The following is a 14579-nucleotide window of genomic DNA, read 5'->3' as shown; positions in this document are numbered from 1 at the left end:
TGCTTTGAGCTTCTGGTTATATTTATAGGGCCAATTGTTAATTGTACCGTGCTGTTTCACCTTGTACTGTGCTATTGTTTGTCCTTGTACGGCACTACTATGTGCCGCCCTATAAATAAAAATTAATAATAATAAGTACCTAATAACATGGCCACTGAGTGTACATGGTAAATATTACTTTATAAAGAATAAACTTCTGTTTCACAGCAGCCATATACTTTCTTGCTTATGGAGTTCTTTTCATTCCTTGTAATATAACATTACCAGGTTCTCAGCAAAAGATACTTATCTATCAATTGAGTAATTACTGCATTTTGACTTGTTCTTTGTTTCTAGCAATCTGTCAAGATGGGAGGTGCTTCATGACAGCATCACAGATCTTGTGGAATACAAAGCATTTCCAAGTGGCAAAAAAAGCCCACTGAAGCCCTTTCAAAACATCTTGACACAGGTATTATATTTGATTGATTGATTGCATACAGCAAATTAACTTACTATCTTTTACCTTACCTTAGTGACCAACCAATGTTTAAGTTTTCACAATGTTTACAGGAGTACTTTTTTTTTTCAAAGTGAAGTAAGGTAAAGCAGCTTCACTTGGAATAATTTTGATATTTTTCACTCTACCCAAACAAATGATATATTGTTTTTATTCAGCTTTTCTCATGACATAGAACTTATTTTGGGGAGCACATTTTTATTGTAGTATACAAGGAAACATTGGTGGAATTCAAAATAGTGTTTTCCCCCGAAGATTGCTTTTACTCCAAACTTACTTTGCTTCATTTTTCAGAGTAAACTGATACAACATATGTAGAACTTTAAAAGATATTTGTAGATGTAGTTTGTTAAATTAATTTTACTTAAGTAATTCTATCGGATTTGGGCTACTGAACAGAGAACAAGGAAATAAATGTTAAACAGTCTGATCCCCATATGCCGATTTCTTACAGCAAGTAATAGAAGTCTCTCATTGTCACATTTAATTCTGTGACAATGTTTGTTCAATGACTGTGCAAAGATAGCAGTGATTACAGAACAGATATAGGCCCTTTGAGAGAAGCCAAAATATTTTGGTGTTAGTTATTTTAGTGATACAGACAATGCCGACACACTGTATGCCTACAAAGCAATTCCGATTTGCAAGATTGCCGATAAGAAGGAAATGCAGATTTACCATAACAAAGACACTGTACATGAACTACATGAATACTATATATTCTGATTGCACTTAATGCCGGCAGTTCTAATTTATGCCACTTATCAAGGCGACAGTGTGATTACTCTATTTTAAAAGGCAATGCCAGGGCCCCACATCTTCAGCATCTAATTTAAAGGTTGGGGTTAGGATTAGGGTTAAGGTTTGGATTACAGCAAGGATTAAAACTACAATTAGGATAAAGCCTTCTATATTATAATCGTCCTCGGTCCTGGCATTGCCGGGAAGGGCATACTTATGCTATTAATATATAAATAATAAGCATTCAAGAATCATACAAGTATATTGTTTGTTTGTTAAACAAACACAGGAGAACAGCTATTTTATTTTAAAGCACCATCAGCTTAAATAAATGTTCATGCAAGAAACATTTGTTCCACATAAATTGGATCAAACTTGGTAAGACGAGGATATATTTAGTCTTCAGATATCAATATAAAAACAATCACTTACAATATAAACTTTCTCTAAATTCACGTAGCAGGTTCTTGTGTTTGGCTCATATCGATATGGTTGCGACTAAATCCCCTTCACCGAAGATACCTAGTACATACACTGCATGGGAAATAGCACACTCAGTGTGAGCCAGCTAAATCCCCTTCACTGAAGGTACCTTTTGGCCCCCTGCTGACCGGGTCATGAATTGGAAGGGGATTTAGCCAGCTCACAGTGAAGTGTCTAAATCCCCTTCAGTGTAGGTACCTGGTACAATGACTGTATGGGAAATAGAATTTAGCCAGCTCTTAGCCACACTTATACTGTCTTATATTACTGAGGTTGTTTTTGGTGATGGTAGTATCAGTACTAAATAACAAGAAAATGGATAGTATAATATGTGCATTTTGTCTTGAATTTGTTTCCAGGTCACCTAAAAAAATAATAATATTTATTTAGCCATTTATTTTTTAAAGATAAAATGTACTTATTGGGCCAACCTTTTAAGAGTTAATTTCTCTTGTGGTTACTCATAAATGATCCATATTGATCTGTAGATATCTAAAAACAAGATCATTTTAGAGTGAGAAATAGAGAAACTGAAGATACAGGGTCATAAATTGGAAGCAGCAGCAAGAAATGCAAACTGAAAGGTCAACTCAAAGTAAAGGATAATGTGTAGATATTAGCCCATGAGAAAAGTTATTTGCAATAATTATTTTATGCTAGAACCTTAATGCACAGTAGCATGCATTAGATATATATGAAGAGCCCCCTCTCCCTCTCTATTCACAGAACTTGTTTTCATCAGCAGAAAATTATAGTTGCCAGTTCATTTCTATGGTGTTACTTAGTATTCTCTGGGGCAGGGCCATCTTTTCCATTGGGCACCATGGGCAGGTGCCCGGGGGCCCCAGGGGCAAGGGGGCCCCATAGGCAAGTCTCTTAATAACAATAAATAATCCTGCAAAAAAAAAAATCCTGCAAAAAAAAAATCCTGCAAAAGAAAAACTTCAAGGGTCACTGAGCGAGTACATTTAAAAAAAGCAGTGCATCGAGGCACCTATATATTATATATATATATATATATATATATATATATATATATATATTATATATATATATGTATATATATATATATATATATATATATATATATATACATATATATATATATATTATATATAGGGCCCCCGATGCACTGCTTTTCCCGGGGGCCCGTAATGTTGTTAAGATGGCCCTGCTCTGGGGAATATTCAATTCAGTCTGGAGCATGTAGATTTGCTTACAGAAATTGACTATTATACTTGTATGCTTTGTAGTGGATAATTTAGGTTATGTTTTAATCATACTTGCCCACTCTCCCGTATTGTCCGGGAGACTCCCTAATTCTGCATAGATCTCCCGCAGTACCTGGTTGGTTTTCCCGCATCCTGCCACTTCCCAGTGAAGTGGTCAGGATGGGGTCCTCCATGACGTGAGTCACAGCAAGCTGCGTAATGTAGGCTTTGCCACCTGGGTCATATTAACACGGATGCATAAATGTATAGTTAAGGGCGGTACTTAAATTACACAATCCCCTGCCCCCCCCCCACTCCCCCTCCAAGAAATGTTCAGATTTTAGTGTTAACATTTTTAGTTCAATAAGTACTTGGATATACCCATGGTGTATATTTTACTCAAGGGGTACTTATGTGGCATTATTTACCACAATGGGTCTGGTGACTCCCCAGTCATTGGCTCCAGTCCATGTACTTCCCTATCCTAATCCTACTGGAACCATACTCAAGAAGGGCACTGGGAGTAGGTATGGCAATTATAACAAGAGCGCAGAATGTTGATCAATGCAAGTAAGGCAGACAAGAGGAGGAATCATTCTGAAGATGCCCTAGCACAGTAAAATCTTTTATATATAAATCATTGGTCTGCTTGTCTGTCCAGTTATGCATTCAGACACCCCTGCACCGATTGTGATGAAACCAACGCGAGATAGTCCAGTTGAATCCTGTCCCGGTTTTAGGGAGATTAGGGTCCCAGTAGAACCTCCCGTTGGTGTACGCTGGGCAGAACTTTGACCTGGCGAGCCTGTCCTGGTCCTTCCACTAGATGGATTTCAATGACATTTAATCTAAAAACAAAAATGACACTGGGTAGCCACCTAATGGGTGTGTTGGAAGACCTGCTAAGCTTCTAATTATTTTGAAAAGGTTGACAGTTACATCCAACTCATTGATAACTTAATAGCTTGAAGATTTAAACCCGGCAACGGCAGGTACTTCAGCTAGTAATTAATAAAACAGGATCTTTATTCTTAAGATTATTTGCATAATTGCCTTTCTTTCAATGCCACAGCTTTTGTCTCTCAGCACTTATTGTGGCGGGTACAGCGTGCACTGAAAATTAGAGTGCACTACATTTGTGCACGTCAAATTTAGATTCAGACACACACCTAACTTAAAATTACCTGGACTGAATAAAGATGTAGTTAGTGGCACACTATACAATTAAACACCTGTGTGATTACGATGGATCAGTTGCAAATTGCATTACAAGTTACTTCTTGCTGCTATAGGTGGAAAATTAAGTTTATTATGCGGGGACCCTTCTTATAATCAGATGTGGTGTAATAGACTTCGTGCTAGATGCATCTTTTTAAAAAAATTTGGACATATTTTAATATAACAACTGTGAATATGTAATAATTGTCAGGCTAAAAGTAATGTAGGCATTCAATAAAAAAATCCTAATATGTTGAAGATGGTTCTCATAATATATTGGTAAATTATGTCATTACTTTTTTTCAAAAAGATAATTAAGAGAATAGATAGTATATTTGTTTTACAATCCTTGGTTCAGCAGGTATACTTTATGCATTTATCTAATATTTTGACATGCTTGTAGGACACACGAGGAAAGCGTGAAGGTCTCTTCCACACGGGTCACATATAGACATGTAAAAAATATCTAACATAAAGGGGTAGAGGGGTTTGGGTCAAAACTTATCTTCCAGGTCTGGTGGCTTGTAAACAAAAGAAAATGTGCTACATATACAGCAGTGTGTATGTCCAAGTTGTGGCCAGTGTTCCTACATGTGTAAGTTACTGTACATTCTGAATTATTGTGCACCATTTTCACAGAGAGGCTTATGGCATGGTATCAGCACTAAATAGGTTATTGAAATAATTAGATCACAAACAGTGCAAGACAATGGGGTATATTTACTAAACTGCAGGTTTGATAAAGTGGAGATGTTGCATATAGCAACCAATCATTTTCTAGCTGTTATTTTGAAGAATGCACTAAATAAATGATGTCTATAGCAACCAATCAGGTTCTAGTTATCATTTATTTAGTGCATTCTACAAAATGACAGCTAGAAAATGATTGGTTGCTAAAGACAACATCTCCACTCTTACAAAGCCGCAGTTTAATAAATATACCCCCATGAGTGTGCTGGTCCGGCCGGCTGCCTGGATCAGTCACCCCCTCCTGGGTCCTCCATTGCTGGGGGAGAACCTTGGTCGGCATAGCAATAACAGGTAAAGTACAGACTTGATATACTAAACATTAAGATGTTTTTGAGAAAGTTAAGCAAGCAAAGCAACAATAAAGATGTAGTAATTTTAATGGTGAAATAAATAACTAGTTTATTACCTTACCTCTGAAATATACAAAAAAAAGCTGCTTTCAGTATATTTTGTTTACATCACATTATGTACTTCTTACTAAGTATTCAAATATACAGTATATTACAACGTTCAGCTGTCTGTAATATGTAACAGCACACACAAATGTCTGATAACGTCCATTTACAATATCAGGTAATATATCCCACTTGCTGGTCCTCATCGTAACAAGTTACAACATAACTATCACTCTTCGCAGTAATTTCATCAGGCATTATCAGGTGGATAATAACATGAAGTTCGAGAGTAGAAATAAAATAATAAACTGTCTCTATTAGGTTTCTTGCTTTCTCCTTCGTTAATATCGCTTGATGGACGGACACTTTAAAATGGGAATCCCATAACAGTCCGCTCCAGAACGTGTCTTTTTACCCTCTGGGAGTCACAAGCACTATTTGAACTCTTCCTTAAACAGATGAGTTTTCAGCAGGATCTTGCAGTTAGAGACGATACTTGACAGACAAATATTCTGTTGAACATTTCCACGGGCAGCATTCAAGAAGGGTCATAGTCCTGAGAGCGGAGGTAACCTGGGAGAAGCAAATAAAAAAAGCATCAGCGTAAGCAGAGGGTTGGTATGTACAGAGATTGTGAGAATAGATATAAGTGGAAATGGATAGGACAGCACTAAATACTTTTGTAGTGACAAGATGATTTCAGTAAGACAACAGTAATTAATGACGGAGAGTATAGAGGTTATTTCTGCAGCGACTATTTGAATGGATTGTAGGAGACAAAGATATCATTACAGTAGTCTGGACAGTATGTAACAAAAATTGCTTTATAGTATAAGAAAAAATGTTTTATTTCTGAAAGAGTAATCAGGGAAATGAAACACAGAATAAATAATAGGATTTTTATATATAGTCCCCTGGGAGACACTGCATGACTGGTCCCTACACTATACCCCAATGTTTCCCAGACACTTTAAGACATCCTAGAAGTTCACCGTAGCTCTACCCCCTCTATACTACTCTCCCTATAGGCCTTCAATTTATGTTTAACCCTGAAGAGGAGTAGACAGGCTCAAACATTAGCGATCATGGGTGGGCAGAACACCACGATGCCAATTTCTTATCAGCAGACTTGGCGACTGAGCACCTAGCAGACAAGAGGAAAAAACAGGAGAGAAACCTGGGCACCTTAGCTTTTGGTACATTAACAGGAAGAAAAGCACTTTTTCCTCCTGTCACCCAACTAATAATAGTCGAGCTACGGCCAAAACAGGACACCCACAGAAAACGCAAGTGACTCAAGAGTCTTCTTAGACTGCCTGCGAACCCCAGTACTGACTTTGGCCGAGTCCTGTGGAGGAATCCAGCATTGTGAGTGGGGGCATTAGAGTAAACACCACCTCGTTACCTCCATTCTTACACTCAGAGCGTTAGACAATCATCCAAGCCGTGACATTAAAGTCGTAGACTTTGGAGACCACCCCAGTAATAAAATTCTAAACTAAAGGCCTAACAGGAGAGCGGTATACAGCAGGAGTAGTGTCAGTGAACTTCTAGAATGTCTTATATTGCCCTTTCGCCTGGTCCCTACCGTATCCTCCAATGGTTCCTGGTGTCCCACAATGAATGCCTGAAAAATAGCCAAATTTAAAAGTTATGGATAAGTGAGAAAGCTGAAGTATGCCACCTAAAAAAGTGTGTAGAAAACTGGATGTATTGTTATTTTTGTGAGATAATTGAGAAAAGTCTTTTATGTACAGTGTTGTGACAAAAGCAATTATACTCATGGCCTGTAATGAAAATATCATCTGAGTAAAATGTGGGTTTTTTAAAGATTACTGCATCTAGTCACAACATCTATGGCAATATTGGTTTCTGTATTATTATCTCACTTGCCGGTAAGGCTCTACTCCTCTTTCAAATAAAAAGTACCTTGTTTCATTCTGAAGTAAGAGGCGTCAGGATTGAGGCAGCGGGGCCTGTGAGGGAAAAGCTGGTGGGCGGCAGTGAGACACGATTGTGGGCAGGGGGCCTGTGAGGGAAAAGAGAATGAGCACCTGTCATGTGGAATAGCAGATAAAAGATGGTGAGTGTTGTCAGGGTATTGTTGGTTGAGGAGGGGCTGTGTGGGGAAGAGGCTTCTCCCTCACATGCCCCTTCTGCCCACATGCTTTACTCACACATGCCCCCCCTCTGTGCCCTGCAGCTTCCATCACACATGCCCCCCTATGCCAAGAGAGACACACACACACTACCATGTAACCCCTATGTCAAACAGCTTCCACCACACATGCCCCCTGTGCCAGCCCTGTATCCACCACACATGCCCTCTGTGCCAGCCCTGCATCCACCACACATGCCCCCTGTGCCAGCCCTGCATCCACCACACATGCCCCCTGTGCCAGCCCTGCATCCACCACACATGCCCCCTGTGCCAGCCCTGCTTCCACCACACATGCCCCCTGTGCCAGCCCTGCTTCAACCACACATGCCCCCTGTGCCAGCCCTGCATCCACCACACATGCCCCCTGTGCCAGCCCTGCTTCCACCACACATGCCCCCTGTGCCAGCCCTGCATCCACCACACATGCCCCTTGTGCCAGCCCTGCATCCACCACACATGCCCCCTGTGCCAGCCCTGCATCCACCACACATGCCCCCTGTGCCAGCCCTGCATCCACCACACATGCCCCCTGTGCCAGCCCTGCATCCACCACACATGCCCCCTGTGCCAGCCCTGCATCCACCACACATGCCCCCTGTGCCAGCCCTGCATCCACCACACATGCCCCCTGTGCCAGCCCTGCATCCACCACACATGCCCCCTGTGCCAGCCCTGCATCCACCACACATGCCCCCTGTGCCAGCCCTGCTTCCACCACACATGCCCCCTGTGCCAGCCCCGCATCCACCACACTCACACTAGCTTCCCTTCTACTTACCTTTTTGTACACGATAGCAGCCAAGATCCGAAAGAAACGATGGCGCTCCTGCACGGATAATACAGCCTTTCAGCAGCCCGCCTAACACTTTCTACCATGTGACCGCTGCGATCACATGACCCTGTGACGTCATATTGACGTGCCAGGGTACCTAAGCCGAAGGGGATTTAGCCGTTACCATATCGATATCGGCAATGCAAAAGATGGAGAAGTGCAATCTAATGTGTACATGCAAGGGGAAAATAGAGGATCTAGTACAGTGTGTTTATGATAAATGAAATTTAATAAATAAAATACACACATATATATATATAGAAATAAAAACACAATAAGCAAGGGATGCGTGTGCCCATACCGAACAGCAGAGTAAAAAATCACATGGAAGTATGGTAACGTTCCGGAACTGAAGTCACATGGGGGCACATTTAACAAATGACGGTATTGCACTATCGTGCACTTACCGTGAAAATAGGTGAAGGAAGTCTGCAATTGATATTTAAGACAGCTCCGTTCGACTGTTCAATCTTCAAAACCACTAATTTTCGCTGCAGTTCGTTTTTTCTAACAGTCACCATTCAATAGAATGGTGACTGCTCCTGGCCGCAATCTAACAAGTCCCGAAAAAACATTTTTTTCGGGAACTTGTCATGTTAATGTACGCCAGCTGCAGCTGGCGTACATGAGGAAATCTAATGCTGTCAGCTCTGCTCCGGAGAGCAGAGCTGGACAGCGCATGTGTGGAGGGATCACATGATCCCTCCCTGTCACTCACAGCTCTCTCTCTGCAACGATAGTTGCAGAGACAGAGAGGGGATCTGTGTACTGGACATGCGCACTTGAAGAGTGAGGAGAAGACCCGGAGACAGCGCTTCCGAAGAGGCAGGTAAGTATGTTTTTTTTTATCACTGAAACAGCAGTTTTTCGGAACTGCTGTTTCTCTGCACGGCTGTACATAAATGTGAGAAGTAGTTCAATCCTTATCATTGCGATAAGGATTGAAAACTACTTTTCACTTTATGTGAATAATGATAAATGTGCCCCATGGAATCTCTGAAAAGAAGTTGTATTTTGGAAAAGGCTCACGATCCTGCTATTATCCAAAACAACAAGGCGTTTCGACTTCACAATTGTCTTTATCAAGGTGATAGATGAATGTGTAATGCAGGTGTAAAAATACCGCCATCAATTACACGTGTCACTCGGCGTGTTCCGCCCACATATGACAAGTACAATTAATATGAGAAATAATAATCAATTTCAATACATTTCATACATACATGAATAATAGCATTACTGAGATCCACAGCGTGCAGATCAAATTACATTACATATTAAAAATAATCTGTCGAACTTCGTTATCAGAAGTCATTAATGCGCAAGACCGGAACCACGAATGCGTTCCATATACATAATCCTAATGCCAAGTCTCATTATCAAAGGGCAGAAGTGCGCAGACGCGGAACTAAATGAGTTTCAAAGTAGATATTCAAGGACCGAAGACCTCAAACATGATTGCGCATGCATAAAAAAGATAAAGCGGGGAAACAATCCGAACGAGGTATACCCAATCTTAAAAAAATAGTAATAGTACTGTGACGGTATGGATCCCAATATTGACATGGTAAGTAAAAATATATACATATAAAAATATATAAAGGCAAAAACAATTAACAAAATTGCCAATATTAAATGTTCATAAAAGGCATATCCTCCCAATTCTTCTCAGTATATTTCTTGAACAGGAACAGTGGCTCAATATGGACACAAAGAGACAAAAAACAAACAACATTAGTTAATAATAACATCTTTATAAAAAAAAACATTTCAATTTGAAGCCTTTGTTAAGGCCCTCTGGTATCAAACATTTAAATTTAAAAATCCATGACATCTCTTTTCTAGAGAGTACGTTACCAAAATCTCTATGTTTCCAATCCTTCTTAACAATAATGTATCCCTAAAAAAATTCTTAATGCCAGTAACCAAGGAATTGTGATGCAATTTAAAATGATGAGAAATTGAATGCAAATCATATCCAATCTTTATATTACGGATATGTTCATAGAGTCTCTTTTTTTAAAGGACGGAAAGTTTTGCCAACATAGAACATACCACACTGGTATTCAAGAAGATATACAATATTACTCGTATTACATGTGATAAAATGATTAATCTTATAGGTATGTTTATGTACCATAAATTCATTTATTTTGTTATTAACATGAGATACATTTTTACAGGCAATACACCCACCACATCTAAAGAACCCTTTAGAAAGAATATTTCCCCCAGATGTGGTGTTGGTCGTGGGACCAGTAGCCAAAATGTCCTTAAGACTCCTTGCTCGTCTATAAATAAAGTGTGGTTTTGTTGGTAAAATATCTGACAAATACGGATCTCTTCTCAAAAATTACGCAATAGACTACTCAGGAGAGGCTATAGTCACAACTTGATAAAAAAAAAGCATATCATGAAACAAGACATACACCAAGAGATTCTCTTATTTTTCCAAAACGTGGTCAAAAATCTAATAACACTTGCGTCAGATTTATCATTACTTTTAACAACCAAAGGCGCGTTATAAAATCAATTCTGCAGGAACATAAACATATTCTAGAACTAGATCCTGATCTTCAGGAAATTTTGGGAGAAAAAATCTCTACCTGCTGGCAAAGATCTAGCAACCTACGCGACTTGGTTGTACATAGCCATTTTCAAGAGGGTTCGAGACAACAACCTATCAAGTCGACATTGTTGAGCTTTTACCCGTGTGGAAAATGTAAGGCTTGCAAATATACTCGTAAAACTCAGAGGTTCATGGATAAGTTTAATAAGAGCCATAACATTAAAAAATTTATCAACTGTGACACACATGGTGTCATTTATTGTATCTGCTGCTCTTGTAATTTAAAATATATTGGGATGACGAGCAGACCACTCAAACAGCGACTCTTAGAACATGTGGGGAATATCCGTAATGCAGTACAAGATATCCAAAGAATGAAAACTCTCACTTCTGTAGCTAAACATTTTCTCAAAGAACATGAGAGTAATCCCAAATATGTATCAGCATATGGGATGGAAAAAATTAACCTTGGGATACGCAGAGGTGATATTAAACAAACTCTACTCCAACAAGAAGCTAGAATGATTTTTCTCATGGGAACCATACATCCTTATGGTTTAAATGACAATACTAATTATACAGTTTTTCTTTAATCCGGTAATGAACCACACAACTAAAATAAGATTTTTTCACACAAGTTTTATTAACACAGTTTTGCTGAGTACAAAAAAAATAAAATAAAAAAAAAAATAATAAAAATAAAAATTCTTGTTACAATTAAATCCATAATCACCTTATTTCCACTTGTTTATTTGTTTATTCACTTATTTCTACCGAACGCATTCTATATTCACTTGCCTAGGAGACATGAGGTATGGTCAGGGCCGGTGCTAGGGTTTGCGGCGCCCTAGGCAAAATTTTGCCGCCGCCGCGCCCCCCGTGCCCGCACCCCCGCCCCCCCCCCCCCAGAACACACTAAATAAAAAAAGAATTCGATTTTTTCTTACCTTATCTTCCTCTAGCTGCATGCTGAGAGGGGAGGGGAGGGGGACGTCTGGAACAACTTCAGAGGCGCCGCCGGACAGACTAACACATGATCACTGACGTCAGTCAGTGATCATGTGTGAGATGCACTGCAGACATTTAAAAACAGCGGCGGCACCCCGCCGCCGCTGCACTACGTTCCCGAGCCGCTGAACCGCTGACTAGATTAGAAAATCTAGTCAGCGGCGCCCTGCAGGTCCCGGCGCCCTAGGCAACTGCCTAAGGTTGCCTAATGGGAGCGCCGGGCCTGGGTATGGTGATTGTATCTTAAGTGATCCTTCAGCTTTATACACAGTATCAGCACTATATTATTATTATCTCTGCAAACCAAGCAGGGTCTTCATTATAACACTTTATGGATTTATAATTTCACATCATCACTAACACATAAGGCAGTCTTTCCTGAACATTTATTGACTATATATATTTTTGTTTGTAGGGTGTGGTTACTATAGTAACCGTTTAAACTCACAATTTTATTAATAGCTAAGGGGAAGAGCTTAAACATATATAAGCAATTCTTGTTGGTCCATAGTGGAATTCATTTCTTATTCTCCTGCCATTTACCACTTCATATAAATCTTTAGTTAATGGAGGGAATATTTACTAATCATGGTTTCACCATGAGTGTTCCTTACAAAACAATAGTGTAACAAATTCATTCGGCACCTATCACAATTTGAGAGTGATTTCTATGTGAGTATTCTTGTGGATCGCATACCCCATATGTTACTTTAGAACAAGCGGCTTTACCTGTATATACACAGATCCCTCAGCTAAGCTCGTACAATTTGGTTACTATAGCAACTTTTCACGTATAGTGTCCAATAAACAGACTAGAGGAGGAGTCCAAATGCTTATATGAATTTTCCATTGGTTTAAATACAGAATCCATTAATGAGTCTTGTATCATCTGTTACTAGGCAGATTACTAGTTGTGCATGTATGCCCTCACATTGACTAACACTTATGTCCGTCCTGAGATCTTTTTACTATTGGACTATTAAAAATCTTACATCCCATTTGATTTTTCCTGTCATCTGTTACTAGGCAGATTATCAGTTGTGTCTATACGCCTCCACATTGGCTAACATTTATGTCCATCCCCAGATCCTGCTTTCATTGGTTAACTGAACTTTCTCACGTCACAGCCTTTTGTCCCACTCTGATGATATTTAAGAGCTGTCAGAAGCTATCTCGCACTGCCACGACTAAGCATATCCAGCGTTGGTGTTTCACTGGATGATTTTTGCCCATACTTGCCAACTCTCCCGGAATGTCCGGGAGACTCCCGCATTTTGTGAGAGTCTCCCGGACTCCCGGGCGAGTGTGGCAATCTCCCGAATTCTGCCCACTTCACTAGGAAGTGCCCCACTTCCTAGTGAAGTGGGCAGAATTAGATCCCAAACGCCGCGATTCCCGGTGAATCGCGGCGTTTGGCCCCGCCCCCGCTGTCAAATGACGCAATTTGCGTCATGACGTCACAGGGGGCGGGGCCGAAATGACGCGATTTCGGCCACCCCGCCCCTTCACGCCCCCCTCCACTGGCTGGCTCCCGGAAGAGAGCTGAAGAAAGTAGGTAAGTATGTTTTTGCCTATTGCTTTAATTTTGAATGGCGGTTTTTCCCATGGACTTGTGAATTTGCTCAATTAAGCCCAGAGCTAGTGGAGCAGTGTTGAGGTAGTCAGCAATACACCCCCCATAATGTGATTGAGCCGGGTGCTGTTCCTCCACTTGATTAACAATAATAGCCAAACATCATTTAGTTTGGTGTTTTATGATTATCCAGAAAGGCTGTCTGGTTTCGTATCAGGATTTTTCTCCACTACTCTATATACAATTGAAGGAGGCTTATTATAGCGCTTATCCATCCATGGTTCTCCTTTATTATATATAGCTAGGCATGCATCCAGTTAGTTTTAATTATACATTGGTTTTAACTTTTGATATTTTATATATCTCGCTGTTTTAGTGGACTAAATAAAAGTTATATTTTAAGTTATTTCTGAACCCACTCTCTGAATTGGTGACATCTTAGCGAGCTTCAGTGCACCTCATTATTTCTTTCGTTTTCTCTCTGTTTTTCAATATTTAGATAGATTAAGTCCATGTTGTTAGATACTTAATAATGTCAATGGATGTTTTCTCTCCAGTGGCAGTATGATCAGGTGCAATTAATATGCCGTGAAACTAAGCTTCTGACGGATCTTGTTCAATAGTATCATTATTAGAAGTAAGCTGCACTTACTTTTGTTCCTACTCCATACCCCTCCCTTCACCGCTTCCCTTTCTTTTTCTTCCCCGTCTTTTTTCTTCTTTCGTTTTCCCTTTTTCTTCATAGCAGCACGCCAGAACACTCTTTTATCTAAACTGTTTTTTCTTTTCCTTCTATTGAAAAAAATGTTCAGCACCTACTACTATAGACCTTTTACTTGCAAATTCAATACCATGTCAATGTTCCCTCATTCTTATTCACTACAAATATTATTTACACTTATTACTATTATATTTGAATGCTTATATATTTATTGTCTTGATAACGTCCTTATTTGATATTACCTGCTGAATTTTGAATAAATAGAATTGATATGAAAAGTAGTAAGCTGTGCTGTAAATGCAATTTCCATGAATATGAACACAAGAATAAAATGGAGAGTGTTGAGGAAATCAAGCAAGTCCAAAAAAATTAAATGTCCATGCAAACTGGATAGTGATGAAGGTGTGATTCCCACTGA

At 39.6% G+C, this 14579-nt stretch overlaps 2 protein-coding genes and 1 long non-coding RNA gene across 5 annotated transcripts in view; 1 reads left to right on the top strand and 2 right to left on the bottom strand.

Annotated features, from left to right (window-relative positions):
- Positions 1-14579, bottom strand: part of LOC142100820 (adenosine deaminase domain-containing protein 2-like) — a 1209653-nt gene that overhangs the window by 1095823 nt on the left and 99251 nt on the right. The window lies entirely within an intron of this gene.
- ARL13A (ARF like GTPase 13A) overlaps positions 1-14579 on the top strand; it is a 384981-nt gene that overhangs the window by 282172 nt on the left and 88230 nt on the right. For both annotated transcript variants that reach the window (XM_075184636.1, XM_075184635.1), the window contains exon 7: positions 337-451. In XM_075184636.1, the coding sequence (XP_075040737.1) occupies positions 337-451 (115 nt within the window). The remainder of the gene's footprint in view (positions 1-336; positions 452-14579) is intronic.
- Positions 5320-8427, bottom strand: LOC142101652 (uncharacterized). 2 transcript variants are annotated; one of them, XR_012679098.1, is made up of 4 exons: positions 8237-8427; positions 7227-7326; positions 6886-6924; positions 5320-5870 (listed from the first exon to the last, which is right to left on the bottom strand). It is a non-coding gene; the product is annotated as an uncharacterized LOC142101652 (long non-coding RNA). The 2 variants fall into 2 exon arrangements; XR_012679097.1 differs by lacking the exon at positions 6886-6924.

Source organism: Mixophyes fleayi, chromosome 9 (genome assembly GCF_038048845.1).
Source record: "Mixophyes fleayi isolate aMixFle1 chromosome 9, aMixFle1.hap1, whole genome shotgun sequence".
Classification (NCBI taxonomy): domain Eukaryota; kingdom Metazoa; phylum Chordata; class Amphibia; order Anura; family Limnodynastidae; genus Mixophyes; species Mixophyes fleayi.
The sequence above is the reverse complement of the archived record's forward strand: the minus strand, read 5'-3'. Positions and strand labels throughout refer to the sequence as shown.